The 17,331-nt window shown below is 43.7% G+C and overlaps 1 protein-coding gene across 4 annotated transcripts in view; it reads left to right on the top strand.

The window, feature by feature from the left end:
• The window catches only part of LOC112261981 (filamin-A-interacting protein 1), a 35,018-nt gene that overhangs the window by 12,247 nt on the left and 5,440 nt on the right, over positions 1–17,331 (top strand). For 3 of the 4 annotated variants that reach the window (XM_024437643.2, XM_024437642.2, XM_024437644.2), the window contains 3 exons: positions 7,146–7,446; positions 7,827–8,000; positions 8,372–8,550. In XM_024437643.2, the coding sequence (XP_024293411.1) occupies positions 7,153–7,446; positions 7,827–8,000; positions 8,372–8,550 (647 nt within the window). In that variant the 5' untranslated portion in view covers positions 7,146–7,152. Of the gene's footprint in view, positions 1–7,145; positions 7,447–7,826; positions 8,001–8,371; positions 8,551–14,931; positions 16,680–17,331 lie in introns of those variants that run through there. The other variant, XM_024437645.2, reaches the window with a different exon arrangement.

Here is a 17,331-nt window from a genome sequence, read left to right as displayed (position 1 = left end):
TTTGTGGGCATGCTGGTCAGGGGTACCCAGTGAGGGCTCATTGTCCATTAGCCAGCTCCCTCCACATTAGGGAAGAAGGGAATGCAACATGCAGGAATGGTATGTGAGGCTCAGAGGCCACGTGGCTTTGGAATCCCCATTTGCCCTCTTAGAATTCACTTCACTCACAACAGTTGCAAACCATTGAGCTAAAACGGAGAGTCATGCTGTAGGAATCTGTTTGAAATTTAAATAGAAAACACAAAAATTGGAAGGAGTTAAGGGTATAGAGAAGGTTTTGTTATCATTACGCCTTGGTGAAATTGGAGCAATAGATCATTATCCTGAAATGGTCTATTTGAACAGTGTCCAGTCAGCTATCTATCTAACCTCAGTTCCATGTGAATGTTGAGCTTTCATGGCTTAACTCCCAATCAGCTCATTACCCTTGAATCAAAGTAATGCATGTTCCAGCTGATAGCATTACACAATCCATACAGAACTGTGGGAATAAGAACCGGTTTAATTAAACTGTGCTAGAGGAAAAATAAATGTGTTCTTGGAGTTTGGAATCATAGGTGGAAGCCAAAGGAGCCAGAAGTTGGAGCTAAAGTATTTTTCCAAAGTTAAATGGAGGATGAAGCCCAAATTAACTAGGGAGAAGTGATACTGTACTCTACAGAACTGTTGCATAGTTACATATTGGAAGTGTGCATGTACTTCAATAATAAATTTACATTGAATGTACTTAGGTTCATGTCCTGACCATGAGTTCAAAACAATATCCAGAGTTTTGTTTTGAAGTGTGTGAGAGAAGTAGGTGCTTTCAAAATATGGTTGTGTGATTCCTCTCTGGCCTCTTACAACCTCTCTTAACCCACCTTTTAAACCAGATGAAGACCACATAAACGTGTGGTCATTTGAGAGCCAGAGGATTGGTCACTGTGTTATTCTTAACTCAGTGGTTTACAGTAATACTCAGTAAAGCCTATCGATCCAAACACTGTGGTGAACAGTGGTGTAAAGTGCTTAAGTAAAAATATTTTAAAGTACTACTTAAGTAGTTTTTCTGGGGTATCTGTACTTTACTATTTACAAAACTCCAGTCTCAACGTCAACAGTGAAGAGGCAACTCCATGGCCTTGGAGTTCCTCTGTCCAGTGTCTATGTTCTTTAGCCAATCTTAATCTTTGATTTTTATTGGCCAGTCTGAAATAGGGACTTTTCATTGAAACTCTGCCTAGAAGGCCAGCATCCCAGAGTTGCCTCCTCACTGTTGACGTTGGGACTGGTGTTTTGCGGATACTATTTAATGAAGCTGCCAGTCGAGGACTTGTGAGGCATCTGTTTCTCAAACTAGACACTCTAATGTACTTGTCCTCTTGCTCAGTTGTGCACCGGGGCCTCCCACTCATCTTTCTATTCTGGTTAGAGACCGTTTGCGCTGTACAGTATTATACGAGATCTTAGGTTTCTTGGAAATGTCTTGCATGGAATAGCCTTCATTTCTCGGAACAAGAATAGACTGACGAGTTTCAGAAGAAAGTCTTTGTTTCTGGCCATTTTGAGCTTGTAATCGAACCCACAAATGCTGATGCTCCAGATACTCAACTAGTCTAAAGAAGGCCAGTTTTATTGCTTCTTTAGCATAACCATTTTCAGCTGTGCTAACATAATTGCAAAAGGGTTTTTTAATGATCAATTAGCCATTTAAAATGAAAAACTTGGATTAGCTAACACAACGTGCCATTGGAATCTAATCCTTTGCTGGAGTCAAGTACAGTACTGTAGATGTTACATCATCAAGGCATAGAGTGTAACCTTGGTACCCCTTTATCCTTGGCTGCACCTGTCCTGGCAGGGCTGAGGAGTGGCATAGCAGTGGGTACTGGGTAGTCTACTGTGCTAGAGAAAATCACTCCAGTTTGACTCAATGTGATGTTATTATACTGTAATGTACTACAGGGCATGGAAAGCAGTCTGAGTAGCCCAATTCACCACTTGAGATGGCTTTTCTTCTCCCTTATTTTGGAAGATCTTTTCTTTCAACCCTTTCTTGCACCTGGACCTTTTTCCAGGAAACATTTGAGATTAGGGTAGATTCGTTTCAGACGCCATTAAGTCATTCTGATCAGTAAGAGCTCTGCAGAGTCAGACCGCTACTAAAGAGGAAGATAAACAAATCCCTGAGGAGTGAGCTGAAACCTCCAGTGAACCGCTGTCAGAACCCTGTATCTCACACATACATACAGTACAGTCAGGCCTGCTTTGCTCCCAGTCTCATAGCTCTCCTAGTGAACATCTTGTTTTCATCGAGGTTAGAATGAGTTACTGTTCTTTATTGATGTTCACAGTCCCAGTGTTGTGCTGTTCTGGCCTAATTGAGCCTCGAACTGATCTCAGAGCAGAGGGAGCAGTGGAGTCGTGTAGGGGAGAGGGAATGTGTGACATAGTTCTGTGAGCTCACTCAGCTCAAGATGGCTCAGAGGATGAGTCAGGGGTTGTGTGACATCACCTGCAAGGGAATTGTTTACTATCTGTCTGTCACGATCGTCGTAAGAACATTCGGACCAAAGCGCAGCGTGATATGGGTTCCACATATTTATTGACGTGACACGCACAAAACAATTTTTAAATTGCAAACGATACGTGAAGATATGGAGTGCTCACAGGCAACTACACATAAACAAGATCCCACAAAAAAACAGTGGGGAAATGGCTGCCTAAATATGATCCCCATTCAGAGACAACGCTAAACAGCTGCCACTGATTGGGAACCATACCAGGCCAACAGAAATAAAACAACCTAGATTACCCACCCTAGTCACACCCCGACCCTCCAAAGGTGCGGACTCCGGACGCAAAACCTGACTCTATAGGAGAGGGTCCCGGTGGGCATCTAGTGTCGGTGGCGGCTCCGGTGCAGGGCGAAGTACCCACTCTGCTCGTGGATCCGCCAGCATTGGCGGTGGCTCTGGTGCGGGACGAAGAACCAGCTCATCCCACGGATCCAGCATCGGTGGCGGCTCTCGTGCTGGACCTTGCCCCCACCCAGACCACGGGTCCGGCCATGGAGCCGAGTAGAACGCCGCACCTGGACTGGGCACCGGCGCAGAGGAAGGCCCCGGCCATGGAGCGGGACTGGACGCCGTGCCTGGACTGGGCCTCGGCGCAGAGGAAGGCCCCGGCCATGGAGCGGGACTGGACGCCGTGCCTGGACTGGGCACCGGTGCAGAGGAAGGCCCCGGCCTTGGAGCGGGACTGGACGCCGTGCCTGGACCGACAACCGGCACAGAGGAAGAATCCGGCCTTGGAGCTGGACTGGACGTTGTGCCTGGACGGGGCACCGGCGCAGGGGAGGGTTCCGGCCTTGGAGCTGGACTGGACAACGTGCATGGACTGGGCACCGGCGCAGAAGAAGGCTCCGGCCATGGAGCAGGACTGGACGCCGTGCCTTGACATCGGTGTAGAGGAATGCTCCGGCCTTGGAGCGGGACTGGACGCCGTGCCTGGACATCGGAGCGACGAAGGCTCCAGCCTTGGAGCTGGACTGGACGCCGTGCCTGGACTGGGCACCGGCGCAGAGGAAGGCTCCGGCCTTGGAACGGGACTGGACGCCATGCCTGGACATCGGAGCGACGAAGGCTCCAGCCTTGGAGCTGGACTGGACGCCGTGCCTGGACTGGGAATCGGTGCAGAGGAAGGCTCCTGCCCTGGAGCTGGACTGAACGCCTTGCCTGGAAGCTCCGGACCGTGGACCATCGCAGGAGGTTCCGGACTGTGGACCATCGCAGGAGGTTCCGGACTGTGGACCGTCGTAGGAGGTTCCGGACTGTGGACCGTCGTAGGAGGTTCCGGACTGTGGACCGTCGTAGGAGGTTCCGGACTGTGGACCGTCGTAGGAGGTTCCGGACTGTGGACCGTCGCAGGAGGTTCCGGACTGTGGACCGTCGCAGGAGGTTCCGGACTGTGGACCGTCGCAGGAGGTTCCGGACTGTGATGTCATACTGTACCAGAACAGAATCACAGAGAGAACACTTGTTCACAGTAAGGGGACTGTAGTTGTTCCATTAATCACAACTCCTTCAGGTGACTTAATCACAACTCCTTCAAGGGACTGTAGTTGCTCCATTATTCACAACTCCTTCAGGGGACTAGTTGTTCCATTAATCACAACTCCTTCAAGGGACTGTAGTTGTTCCATTAATCACAACTCCTTCAAGGGACTGTAGTTGTTCCATTAATCACAACTCCTTCAAGGGACTGTAGTTGTTCCATTAATCACAACTCCTTCAAGGGACTGTAGTTGCTCCATTAATCACAACTCCTTCAGGGACCTGTAGATGTTCCATTAATCACAACTCCTTCAGGGGACTGTAGTTGTTCCGTTAATCACCACTCCTTCAGGTGACTTTAGTTGTTCCATTAATCACAACTCCTTCAAGGGCCTGTAGTTGTTCCATTAATCACAACTCCTTCAAGGGACTGTAGTTGCTCCATTATTCACAACTCCTTCAAGGGCCTGTAGTTGTTCCATTAATCACAACTCCTTCAGGGAACTAGTTGTTTCATTAATCACAACTCCTTCAAGGGACTGTAGTTGTTCCATTAATCACAACTCCTTCAGGTGACTGTAGTTGTTCCATTAATCACAACTCCTTCAGGGAACTAGTTGTTTCATTAATCACATCTCCTTCAGGGGCCTGTAGTTGTTCCATTAATCACAACTCCTTCAAGGGACTGTAGTTGCTCCATTATTCACAACTCCTTCAAGGGCCTGTAGTTGTTCCATTAATCACAACTCCTTCAAGGGACTGTAGTTGTTCCATTAATCACAACTCCTTCAAGGGACTGTAGTTGTTCCATTAATCACAACTCCTTCAAGGGACTGTAGTTGCTCCATTAATCACAACTCCTTCAGGGACCTGTAGATGTTCCATTAATCACAACTCCTTCAGGGGACTGTAGTTGTTCCGTTAATCACCACTCCTTCAGGTGACTTTAGTTGTTCCATTAATCACAACTCCTTCAAGGGCCTGTAGTTGTTCCATTAATCACAACTCCTTCAAGGGACTGTAGTTGCTCCATTATTCACAACTCCTTCAAGGGCCTGTAGTTGTTCCATTAATCACAACTCCTTCAGGGAACTAGTTGTTTCATTAATCACAACTCCTTCAAGGGACTGTAGTTGTTCCATTAATCACAACTCCTTCAAGGGACTGTAGTTGCTCCATTAATCACAACTCCTTCAGGGACCTGTAGATGTTCCATTAATCACAACTCCTTCAGGGGACTGTAGTTGTTCCATTAATCACAACTCCTTCAAGGGACTGTAGTTGCTCCATTATTCACAACTCCTTCAAGGGCCTGTAGTTGTTCCATTAATCACAACTCCTTCAGGGAACTAGTTGTTTTATTAATCACAACTCCTTCAAGGGACTGTAGTTGTTCCATTAATCACAACTCCTTCAAGGGACTGTAGTTGTTCCATTAATCACAACTCCTTCAAGGGACTATAGTTGTTCCATTAATCACAACTCCTTCAAGGGAATGTAGTTGTTCCATTAATCACAACTCTTTCAGGGAGGAGGAGAGATGCTCTAAGATCAAAGCTCTATGAAGTTTAACACATACAGTGCATGCACACACACAAATGCATTGATGACCTACATTAGCCATACTCAGCAGGTGGAACGAGGTTTGGACCTGGACCCAGAGTGGGGTCAATACGGACCGTGGGTCCCGACCAAAATAAATAAATGTATATACACTGACTACACCAAACAGAGTTAAAAATCCTTCTTTAATATGTCTCCTCCCCTTCATCTACACTGATTGAAGTGACATCAATAAGGGATCATAGCTTTCACCTGGTCAGTGTATGTCATGGAAAGAGCAGGTGTTCTTAATGTTTTGTATACTCAGTGTATATATATTTCATATATAATAATAATAAGAAGAAGAATTTTAAGAACTTAGATTTCAATGCAATTTGGTTGAGAGTTGTAATAGTAGAATACACAAAGTACAATTTTGAAATGTAGTAGTGCTTGGGCAGTAGTGCAGAACCATAAATATCATACACCCCCAAAATGCTAACCTCCCATGTTATTGTAATGGTGAGGTTAGCATGTCTTGGGGGTATGATATTTGCACATCTGTAACTTTTTCAGATGCACACATAAGACATGGCAAAATGTGTTGAATTGTAGGAAATTAGCTACAAAACTGGAAAATATTATTAAAATATTATAAAATATTATGGGGTGGCATGGGTCCCGAGGTAGGGGTTTGTTATTGACCGCAGGGAATTTCTGTGGACCTCAAACAGTAGTTGAGTACCCCTGACCTACACTGTGTGCAGTGCACTTGACTCCAACAGACACAGGATGACTCAACAGTACATGAATGCAATGTAACTCGAAAGATTCCTCTAACCTGGTCTTACTGTATAACATGGTGCATACAGACCATCATAGTTTAGCCCTGTATTTCTTTTTGATTTGGATCCCAGATTGTTTACAGATTAGCAAGACAAACAAGACAAACACCCAGCGTTGCTGCAAATGTTCCAGCGTCCTCCCATCCAACGTGTCACCACCCAGCATGAGATACTCTGTAAAAGAACAGGACATGTCATAAATACTTGTCAGGAACACACACACCACACATATGCACACACACTCTACCACCACATGCACACACTGTCGAGTGATTTTGTATGTAGAATATTTGTCTAAACTCGGATAGAATAGAGAAATGACAGATACAGGACATGCTGCCTTGGAGCGCTCTTATAGTTGACCTCACACCTTATAATCTCCTGTCATTCAATATAAGATGGTCAGAAAGGCACAGGAAAGGGATGAGGGAGGATGGGTATGAAGATGGGTTTCCAAGGCCATAAAACCGACTGTAAGTGATGTGTCCAGGATGTTTATTTGTATTTTCTCTCTCTGTATCTCTCTCTCTCGTTCTCTGTCTCAAACACACTCACACTCTCTTTCTCACTTTTCACATGCTTTCAATTGATGTTTGTACAGATTCTATTGACATTAAGTATATTGATTTAGTTGACAATTTCCCTCACTTTTATTCATTGCTGTACAGGTAGAGAGGAGCACAATATTAAAGTATGATTCCCTCTGTTATTTTTCTCTGGCCAGGTAGAGGATGAGGTCCAAGAGCAGTGGGGTGGAGAGCCCAGCCAATGGGGTACTCGGGGTTCCCCAGGCAACACAAGACATCAACCAGGAAGAGGGTGTAAATCTGCATACACCCATAAAGAGTCTGAAGGTCAAAGTTCAACCAAACATTGAGGAGTTGGTGGAGGAGGTGGTGGTGGTCTCTGACATAGAGAAGTCAACCGAGGACAGCTTTGGTACTAGTGACAAAAGACTGGGAATCATGGACCTTACTAAAAAGGACCTTCTGAGGCTGCTAGGGATCATGGAAGGTGAGGTTCAGGTGAGTCTGATTCATATTGATAAACTACCGTATGATGATATTGTGAATAGCTTAATAGTTAACTGTGGAGTGAACCATTAATCTTGTCTGCTGGGATGATGTTTACTTACAGTATCCACTAGGTGGAACCGATTGCCATGCTTTTATTGTAAATCCTCACAATATTTTAGTCCAAAATTAGATATATTTTTGTCTATACTACACCTCCCTCTAGTGGCTGAGGTTGGTACTAACACACATTACATTACAGAAAACCTACTCTTACCTTGCCTTGTAAGAGTAGTCCCTTGGTGCCCTAAAGGAGATTCTTATAAACAATAACTTGCAAGGTTTTTTTCAAAGCACTAAGAGAGTGTGTTTTTTGTGTGTGTAACCCCCAGGCGAGGGAGGATGTTATCTGTGTGCTGAAGACTGAGATGACACGTCTGGAAGCTCTGAAGTCCCACTATGGTTCTGCAGCTCCTACCACAGCCCTCCAGGCCCTACAGAGAGACAGCCTTCTCACCAACACACAAACACACATTGACAATGTCTACCAATGGCCAATGGCTGAGGTTAGTCACCAACAGTACTGACAGATACGTATTACCTTACAAACCAATAATATTGATTGTAGTATTCTTTTTCTCTCTTTTTTTAAATACAATTTTATTCGTCATGTACACAGTTTACAACAGGTATAAAAGGTTCATTGAAATGGTTATGCGCTACAGTAGCTCCCTCAACAATTGCAGTACCATGTAATTCATACAGACAAATCTGGATGTCAAATGTTGAACATCATTAGTTTTACACATTTTTGCCATGAAATCTACCAGTTTTGTTATACAATAAGGATGCATAGATCAACAAGACAGAAGTACACTAGTTGACTGAATAGTCAGAGTTACAGTCTAATGATTATTCTGTGTTGTGTGTTCCTCAGCTGGACCGTCTGCAGGATAAACACAAGGACACGTATCGGCGCATGCTGGAACAACTTCTATTGACTGAGAAGTGTCATCGCCGCACCGTGCACGAGCTGGACAGCGAGAAACACAAGCATGCTGACTACATGAACAAGAGTGACGAATTCACTAACCTATTGGAGCAGGAGAGAGAGAGGTAAGATGATGAGGGGGAGGAAAAGAGAGAGGTCAGAGGATGAGGAAGAGACTCTTGTTAATTTCGTTCTGACCCAAAGCTGAGAGAATTAAAGTAAGAAAAGGTTTACTCAGCATTGGAGCATAATGAAGTTGGTGAGGCAATATCTTCCAGTTCTCTTTCTCCCATGACATCATCTGGTGGAGGTTCAGATCAGGTCATCAGGACCATTGGGACCTAGGCTTCAGTAGTCCAAGCATGACTGTGTGTGTGAGAGGAGTGTGTAAGGACACAGAGAGCGGGAACCTCTCAAAGGGATCAGACATGAGAAAGAGCGAGAGAAATCAGCTTGGTCTCAGACGAGACGTAAGATAGTAAACATACAACTGGAACACTCAAATTAGTATGATATGTTATGTTTGGTATGGTTACATAAGACAGAAGGTTACTTAAGGCAAAAATGAAAGTAGGGTGTTTGGTTGGGATGGATGGGTAGATGTAAAATGCGAACTTCTGGCAACCCAAATGTTGCATGTTCGAATCTCATCACGGACAACGTAATAATTTGAGAACCAACTATTTTCTACTTTGCAACTACTTAGCATGTTAGCCAAGCCTAACCTTAACTCTTTAACCTAATTCTTAACCTCAACCCCTAGCCTAGCTAGCGTTAGCCATCTAGCTAATGTTCGCATTAGCCACCTAGCTAACATTAGCCACAACAAATTCAAATTCATAACATATCATATAGTATGTTTTGCAAATTCGTAACATATGTTACGAATTACAATTTATATAATAATAATATGTTACGAATTACAATTTATATGATAATAATATATACATATAATATATATACATATAATATATATACATATATAATAATGTATACATACCATACGAAAGGTAACATATCATTCTAACCTCTATACCAAGCGATGTCAGAGGAAGGCTCTAAAAATGGTCAAAGACTCCATCCACCCATGTCCTAGACTGTTCTCTCTGCTACCGCACGGCAATTTACATTGACCCCTTTCTTATGTATTTCTTTATCTTAATTGATTTACACTAACTCCCTTCCCACTCGACTCTACCCACACACTCACTCCACTGACACTCCAACACACACATGCATATTGACGCTACACACACACACACTGTCATACAAAATGTTGTCAATAAAACAGTGAATTGGGAATTTCAACAGTGTGCAGGCCTTCCTGTTCTATACTTTCACACAAGCTGTTGCTGCTACTCTGTTTATTATATATCCTGGTTGCCTAGTCACTTTTACCCCTACCCACATGTACATACAGTATTACCTAATTTACCTCAACTACCTCGTACCCCTGCACATTAACTCAGTACTGGTACTCCTTGTATATAGCCTCATTACAGATTTTATTGTGTTACTATTTCCTTTTTTGTTATTTAGCAAATATTTATCTTACTTTTTAACTCTGCATTGTTGGGAATGGGATGGTGAGTAAGCATTTGACTATAAAGTTTACATCCGGTTGTATTCGGGGCATGTGACCGAATACCCTTCGATTTGATAATTAGAATTTCTCAGATTTACTTTTACGATATTACATCTACCCCTGAGTCCAGGTTGGATTAAACTACTCACACAGAGGGATGAATGACGTCAGCTGACCAGTGTGTGACCTCACCCTGCCCTCGAAGCCAAGCGGAACCATGGCCCGACACTGGGACTCCCATTGACACTAATCACCACGGTTTATATGATACCTATCATATGGCCAGGACTTGTAAAGTCAGAAGGCCAGATAACTTTAACAGATTCCACTGGCTAGATCCATTGGATGAGGCTTTTGCAGCAAGCACTATTGTTGCTTCCCAATACAGAGACATATGTGTTTGCTCTTCTCCCTGTTGGCAATGGGGGCATGGAGAACCCGTATGCCCATAACGTCCATGCATTTCCCTTGGATCCAGCAGCAGCATAAAGGGCCATTGCACAGTTTTAAATGTTCAGTTGTGCTGAGGGTTAATGCGTGCAGTACCAGCCGCCTCTGGACACAGACCATTTACTGTGGCCGATAGATGATGTGTTAGAACTACGGTGTGTGTGCGTGTATGTTCCCCACATCCAGTCATCTGCAGGCCAGAGTGGAGCCCCAGCTGTGTTTCATAAGCTATAAAACTTCAAACAGCATCTCCCAGACAGGCCCAATGTACTCTCAAAGCTCCACAGCACCATCTCCTTCCCTTTTATTGGACAACTCGGGAGACAGACCATGAAGGCTACATCACTGTCAGAAGAGTCGTCATCAGATACAGTGGGAGAGGCCTGGGAGAAGGAGAAAGAGGACAGAGGGACAACTGTTCATTGGTTCCAAACAGTAGAACAAACTTGAACCTTTGCCCCGGATGTGTTTGATTGACACCTGACTGAGGTAGACCCTGAACATGCCTAACCCCAGGCAGCAGGTTTCACGCGTTTTTGGAGAGAGATAGCAACCGCAGGAATTCCCTTTAATGAACCTTCAGACTGTCTGATGAAAGCCTTCCACATTAACCAACCCCAGAGAAACAGATACAGTCAGTGGGACTAAGTTCGACTAGGCTTCATCAGGTGCTAGCTATGTACAGTACGAGACAGCAGTGACTTTCATTCTACAAACCAAGGTGGTTATGAACTATAAATAGTTCAATCCAAACCTGAGATAGTTGTTGGAGTTTACAGGGTTCAGTAGGTACATCTACTTTAAGTCCAGTTGATCTTAATGTAGGTGTTAGCGGTGCCGGTGACAGCCTCTACCAGGTTGTTTCACTGTCCTGGTTGGCCAGTGTTCAGCCTACTGCCCTCCACAACCTCCTCTTAGTGCCTACAGCCCTGTGTTTAAGGTCTCCTGCTCCATCAGCACTGGCTGAGCCCACATTCCCCTGGCCTGGAGTCAGGAAAGGGCCGCACACACACACCTGGTAGAGAGTTGCCACTGTTTTGATAATGCTCTCTGTCAGTGCAAGGTGGGAGCAATCTGTCTACATGTCCATCCATTTCACACCTATTCATTTAAATAGCTCACTGACGTGTGTGAGTGTGCAAGGAGAAAAGCGAAAACACATACAGGTCTTACACCAAACTACTGAAGGAATTTGGAGTGAAGGGGTTGCTAGCTCTGCTCTTGACTTCGTTTTCACATGCAGTATGTTGTAAATTAGGGAATAGAAGCGTTGCTGCGGTTGATACAAGTTGTATTCAAAAGAGAGGCATTTAATGCCGCTTGCCGTCATTGTGATCAAACCTACACCGGCCTGTGATCCAGACTTTGGGTGCTTTAAAGTAGTTTAGCTTCTGGTGCACTTCTGTTAACACAACATCAATGAGATGTAGTTTATCGATTATGCTGTAGCTGAGCGCTTAATGCTTTTCCCCCTCAAGAGCAGCGATTACAGTCCACGATTGTGTTTTGACAGGCACAGCGTCTCATCTTTCATCCACAACCCTCTGACACATACAGGCTGCTGCGCCTCCAACTACATTCCTCAGGGAAACAAAGGATGAGTGACATGCTGTTTCATCATGAACATGTGTTTTCTCAGGGACCCACTGTTGATTGCACCTGAACATGTGCTCAAGGGAGTTCAGGATCTCATGTTTATAGACCACGTCATTATGAAACTTACAATCATTTGACCATCCTGAATCCATGATCAAACAGAGCCGATAACGTTCCACCTATGTTCCGTGAATCCATGATCAAACAGAGCCGATAACGTTCCACTTATGTTCCGTGAATCCATGATCAAACAGAGCCGATAACGTTCCACCTATGTTCCGTGAATCCATGATCAAACAGAGCCGATAACGTTCCGTGAATCCATGATCAAACAGAGCCGATAACGTTCCACCTATGTTCCGTGAATCCATGATCAAACAGAGCCGATAACGTTCCACCTATGTTCCGTGAATCCATGATCAAACAGAGCCGATAACGTTCCGTGAATCCATGATCAAACAGAGCCGATAACGTTCCACCTATGTTCCGTGAATCCATGATCAAACAGAGCCGATAACGTTCCACCTATGTTCCGTGAATCCATGATCAAACAGAGCCGATAACGTTCCACCTATGTTCCGTGAATCCATGATCAAACAGAGCTGATAACGTTCCGTGAATCCATGATCAAACAGAGCCGATAACGTTCCACCTATGTTCCGTGAATCCATGATCAAACAGAGCCGATAACGTTCCACCTATGTTCCGTGAATCCATGATCAAACAGAGCCGATAACGTTCTATGTTCCGTGAATCCTAACATGCCAGCAGTCTGTGTGGTTCATAACTCGTCAGTACAATATAGTCTGGTTGTTTAACCATCTTCATTACAATATAGTCTGGTTGTTTAACTTTGTGCTGCAATCCCGTTAAAACAGGATGATATGACAACAGCCAGTGAAAGAGCAGGGTGCCAAATTCAAAACAACAGAAATGTCATAATTCAAATTCCTCAAACATACATGTATCTTATATCATTTTAAAGGTAGTCTTGTTGTTAATCCCACCACAGTGTCCGATTTCAAATATGCTTTTCAGCAAAAGCACCACAAACGATTGTTAGGTCACCACCAAACCACAATAAACACAGCCATTTTTCCAGCCAGAGACGAGTCACAAAAAGCACAAATAGAGATAAAATTAAATCACTAACCTTTAATGATCTTCATCAGATGACACGCATAGGACTTCATGTTACACAATAGATGTATGTTTTGTTTGATAAAGTTCATATTTATATTAAAAAATCTGAGTTTACATTGGCGCGTTACATTCACTAGTTCCAAAAACATCCAGTGATTTTGCATAGCCACATCAATTCAACAGAAATACTCATTATAAATGTAGATGATAATACAAGTCATCAGATGACACGCATAGGACTTCATGTTACACAATAGATGTATGTTTTACACATGGTTATACACATGGAATTATAGATATACCTCTCCTTAATGCAACTGCTGTGTCAGATTTTTAAAAAACTTTACGGAAAAAGCAAACCATTCAATAATCTGAGACGGCGCTCAGAACAATAGTCAAATTAGCCACCATGTTAGAGTCAACATAAACCAGAAATTACATGATAAATATTCCCTTACCTTTGATGATCTTCATCAGAGTGCACTCCCAGGAATCCCAGGTCCACAATAAATGCTTGATTTGTTCGATAATGTCTGTTATTTATGTCCAATTAGCTACTTTTGTTAGCGCGTTTGGTACACCTATCCAAACGTTGGTGCTGGTCAACCTTTTCTTTGGAAAAAAACTTCAAACAGTTACATTACAGGTCGAAGAAACATTTCAAACTAAGTACAGAATCAATCATTAGGATGTTTTTATCATAAATCTTCAATAAAGTTCCAACCGGAGAATTCCTTTGTGTCTTGAGGAGGAACGGAACGCAGGAAGATATCATGTGCTATGCGCGTGACCTGGAACTGGCTCTCTGCCAGTAGTCTGATTCATTCCCCTCTTATTCAGTCCCACAACACAGTAGAAGCCTCATTCAAATTTCTATAGACGGTTGACATCGAGTAGAAGCCCTAGGAAGTGAATTTCAATAGGTAATGGGTTGAAAATAGATTTTCTCACTTCCTGTTTGGATTTCTTCTCTGGTTTTTGCCTGCCATATGAGTTCTGTTATACTCACAGACATCATTCAAACAGTTGTAGAAAATGCAGAGTGTTTTCTATCCAATACTAATAATAATATGCATATATTAGCAACTGAGACTGAGGAGCAGGCCGTTTACTCTGGGCACCTTTCATCCAAGCTACTCAATAGTGCCCCTGCAGCCATAAGAAGTTAAAGGTCAATGCTGCTGCTTGTTGGAGACTTTGACTTGGCCTTAGATCACGAGGGGCTCCTGAGGACATTGCTACACCTTTGATGGGTTTGACAGGGTAGCCGTTTGACCACAGTTACTAACTCCTGAATTACTGTTTCTCCAGGGAGATAGGGAGCTCTACTTTACGTCTGAAGGTCAGGTGTGAGTGACTTCTCCCCAATGTGACCTTGCCGCTGTAGGCCCAATTGACAGTGACATCATGCCTGTGACCTTTGTGTGAGGGTAATTTTAGAGTGCCGATTGCTTAGGTGTCAATGACTTATGGACGTGGGTAAGTGTGTATGAAGATCAAGTGGCACACTGTAGAGCAGGAGTGTCAAACATACGGCCCACAGACCAGATCCCGATGGCAAGCCAATTCATTTCGGCTAGGGGGTGGTTTGAGTCATTTAAATAATATGATTTTTCTATTAATATTTTTCATTTTTCAGTGAAAAAAATCTTATATCGACATTGAAATGACTAAAACCAAACTGTGTAGAAATTATAATGGCTCAAAAGTCTCTGTCCAGCTCGCTAACAGTCATCGAAACCGAAGCTAGTCAGGGAGCAATCGAGGCAAAGCAATGGATAGAGGACTATTTTTTAGAAAAATTTTACGATGGGAAATATAACCAATTTTAAGTGTGTTCCTCCAGACCTCGGTGAAGACCAAATGCGGCCCGTGGAGCAAAATGAGTTTTCCACCCCTGCTGTAGAGGCTGGATGATACTCTGTACAGTAGGCTTGACATGGTGATCTGACTTAGCAGTGGGATTTGAATGATACCGATGTTTATAATCCTTCAACATAAACAAAAGATCTGCTCTATTAGAATCTAGAATTCAACGCATCCTCTGTATAGAGGTAATTTCACTGTAAGATCTACTCCCCTTTAATTTGGTGCATGTGACAAATAAAATTTGATTTGAAGTATGATGAGCTCTAAAAAGGGATAGTTGTTACGTACCTCCTAAAGGAGGGAGGTGCAGGAATCAGGAGCAGGAGAGCAAGGAAGTCCCAGTGGCACAATTGTTTATTGAGCAGTCCCAACCCAACTACAACATGGGACTGAAACACGCCCAAACGAGGTTAACACACACACAGGGAAATAAAGGCTACACACAGAGGAGAAACCTCTACTCCTAAACTCATACCAACCGGCACAACTGCAGTGAGAAAAGAAACCCCTGTTTTGCAGACACGCACCCCTAACAACGTAACCACAGAAAACAATCCCGCACAAAGACTAGCAGGCAGCAGAGGTAAATATACCCACCGAAATCAACTAATAAGACACAGGTGTAAACAATAAGACAGACAAACGAAAAATGGATCAGTGGCAGCTAATAGGCCGGCGATGACAACCGCCGAGCACCGCCCGAACAGGAAGAGGAGCCACCTTCGGTGGAAGTTGTGACACTAGTTAATTACAGATTCATTGCATTGCCATTCATTCTTGTTGTTGAAGATAGAAGTTTCTTTGTTTGTCTGTAAGCTGTAGAGTGCTAGGCCTATGGTCTCTGTATTGATCCACACCATATCGCTCAGAGTCAGCACCTCATAAAACCATTGTCAGGGTTCCCGTCTGTCCGAGTGTTCATAGAGTCTGTCTCCTCACCTCCAGGGAGCGGAACTGGCTCATCCCTATCTGTTTTCCCCATTATACGTCAGCTTTATACGGAGCAGAACGCAGATCCACTTCTCCCAAGATGACACAACAGCAGACAGACTCGCTGTCCTCTCTCCTACTGAGCTTAAAGCTTCCTGTCTGTAGGCAGGGGTATTAGGAGATTAATCACAGGGCTACTTTGCATTGTTTTCCATCAACACTTGCATTGTTTTCCATAGCGCTGTGTCTATGGAGACCGCTTTAAGTAATGTAAGAAGTGTCTGAATCACTTGTGTACACAGGCTTTTGTAGTAGCCTGTGTGTAGGAGCCATTTCTCTTGAAACACATTGCCTGTTAGTGAACACAGGAAAGGGGGGAAACAAATTAAGGAGGAGTGCAAAGAACGCCCTCATCTGACCAGGGTCCCTCCTACTTCCTCACAGTCTAAACCAGAGCCCCACAGATCTCTGCCTAACTGCCTATGGGTGAGTTGACGTCACCAGCTAAAAGTCCGGTGCTACACACACAGCATTTATTCACCTTTCATTGTCCTGATGACATGCTTGGAATGTGATGGTACAGTTCTTGTGGAGAAATGCCAACTCTGAACTTGGAGTGGATCCTGTACTATGGCAAACATGTTAGACATGGACTCTCCTGTAGTTCATCTAGAATAGTGGGTAAGTTTTGGTTGGTGTCTAAGTTGTTTAGAGTGCAAATGTTTCTGCTGGTATAAAATGTACTGCAGTCAGAAATATGTTTCTTGGTTGATATCCTAGCTCATTGTGAGATTTACTGTATATATAAAAACTTCAGGCAAAATATGGAGAGGAGAGTTCCCAAGACAACTTTGCATTCAGTGTGGAGAGATTCCTCACATGGACATGCACAGCATACAAGAGACCGCTCAGTGGGGGTTCAATCAAACTTTCACTCACATTTTGTTTTCTCAGTCTTGATTTCAGCAGCAAGGATGGAAAACAGCAAGGGAGTTTTTGGCAGTTTTTCCTAGTGTACTAGATCGTTCAGTGTGCTGCGAGCCATGGCTATCTGAGCCAGAAAGAATTAGTGGAGGGTTCAGTGTCTGATCTGACCCATCATTGTTCCCTGTGACACAGAATCATGTGTTTTTTCATGAATCCTTCCTTATCCTGATCATCCTTTATGCAGTAAAATAAACAGATCCAGAGGAAATCAGGCTAACATCTACCAGGTTTATTAATTGGGAATATGAGAGAATCACTTATATTCATCCCTTTTGATAAATATGATTGAATACATCCCAAAGAGTATGTAGCAGCAGCAAATATCAGTAGTCAGGTCTTGTAAATA

Source organism: Oncorhynchus tshawytscha, linkage group LG11, assembly GCF_018296145.1.
Source record: "Oncorhynchus tshawytscha isolate Ot180627B linkage group LG11, Otsh_v2.0, whole genome shotgun sequence".
Classification (NCBI taxonomy): domain Eukaryota; kingdom Metazoa; phylum Chordata; class Actinopteri; order Salmoniformes; family Salmonidae; genus Oncorhynchus; species Oncorhynchus tshawytscha.
The sequence above is the reverse complement of the archived record's forward strand: the minus strand, read 5'-3'. Positions and strand labels throughout refer to the sequence as shown.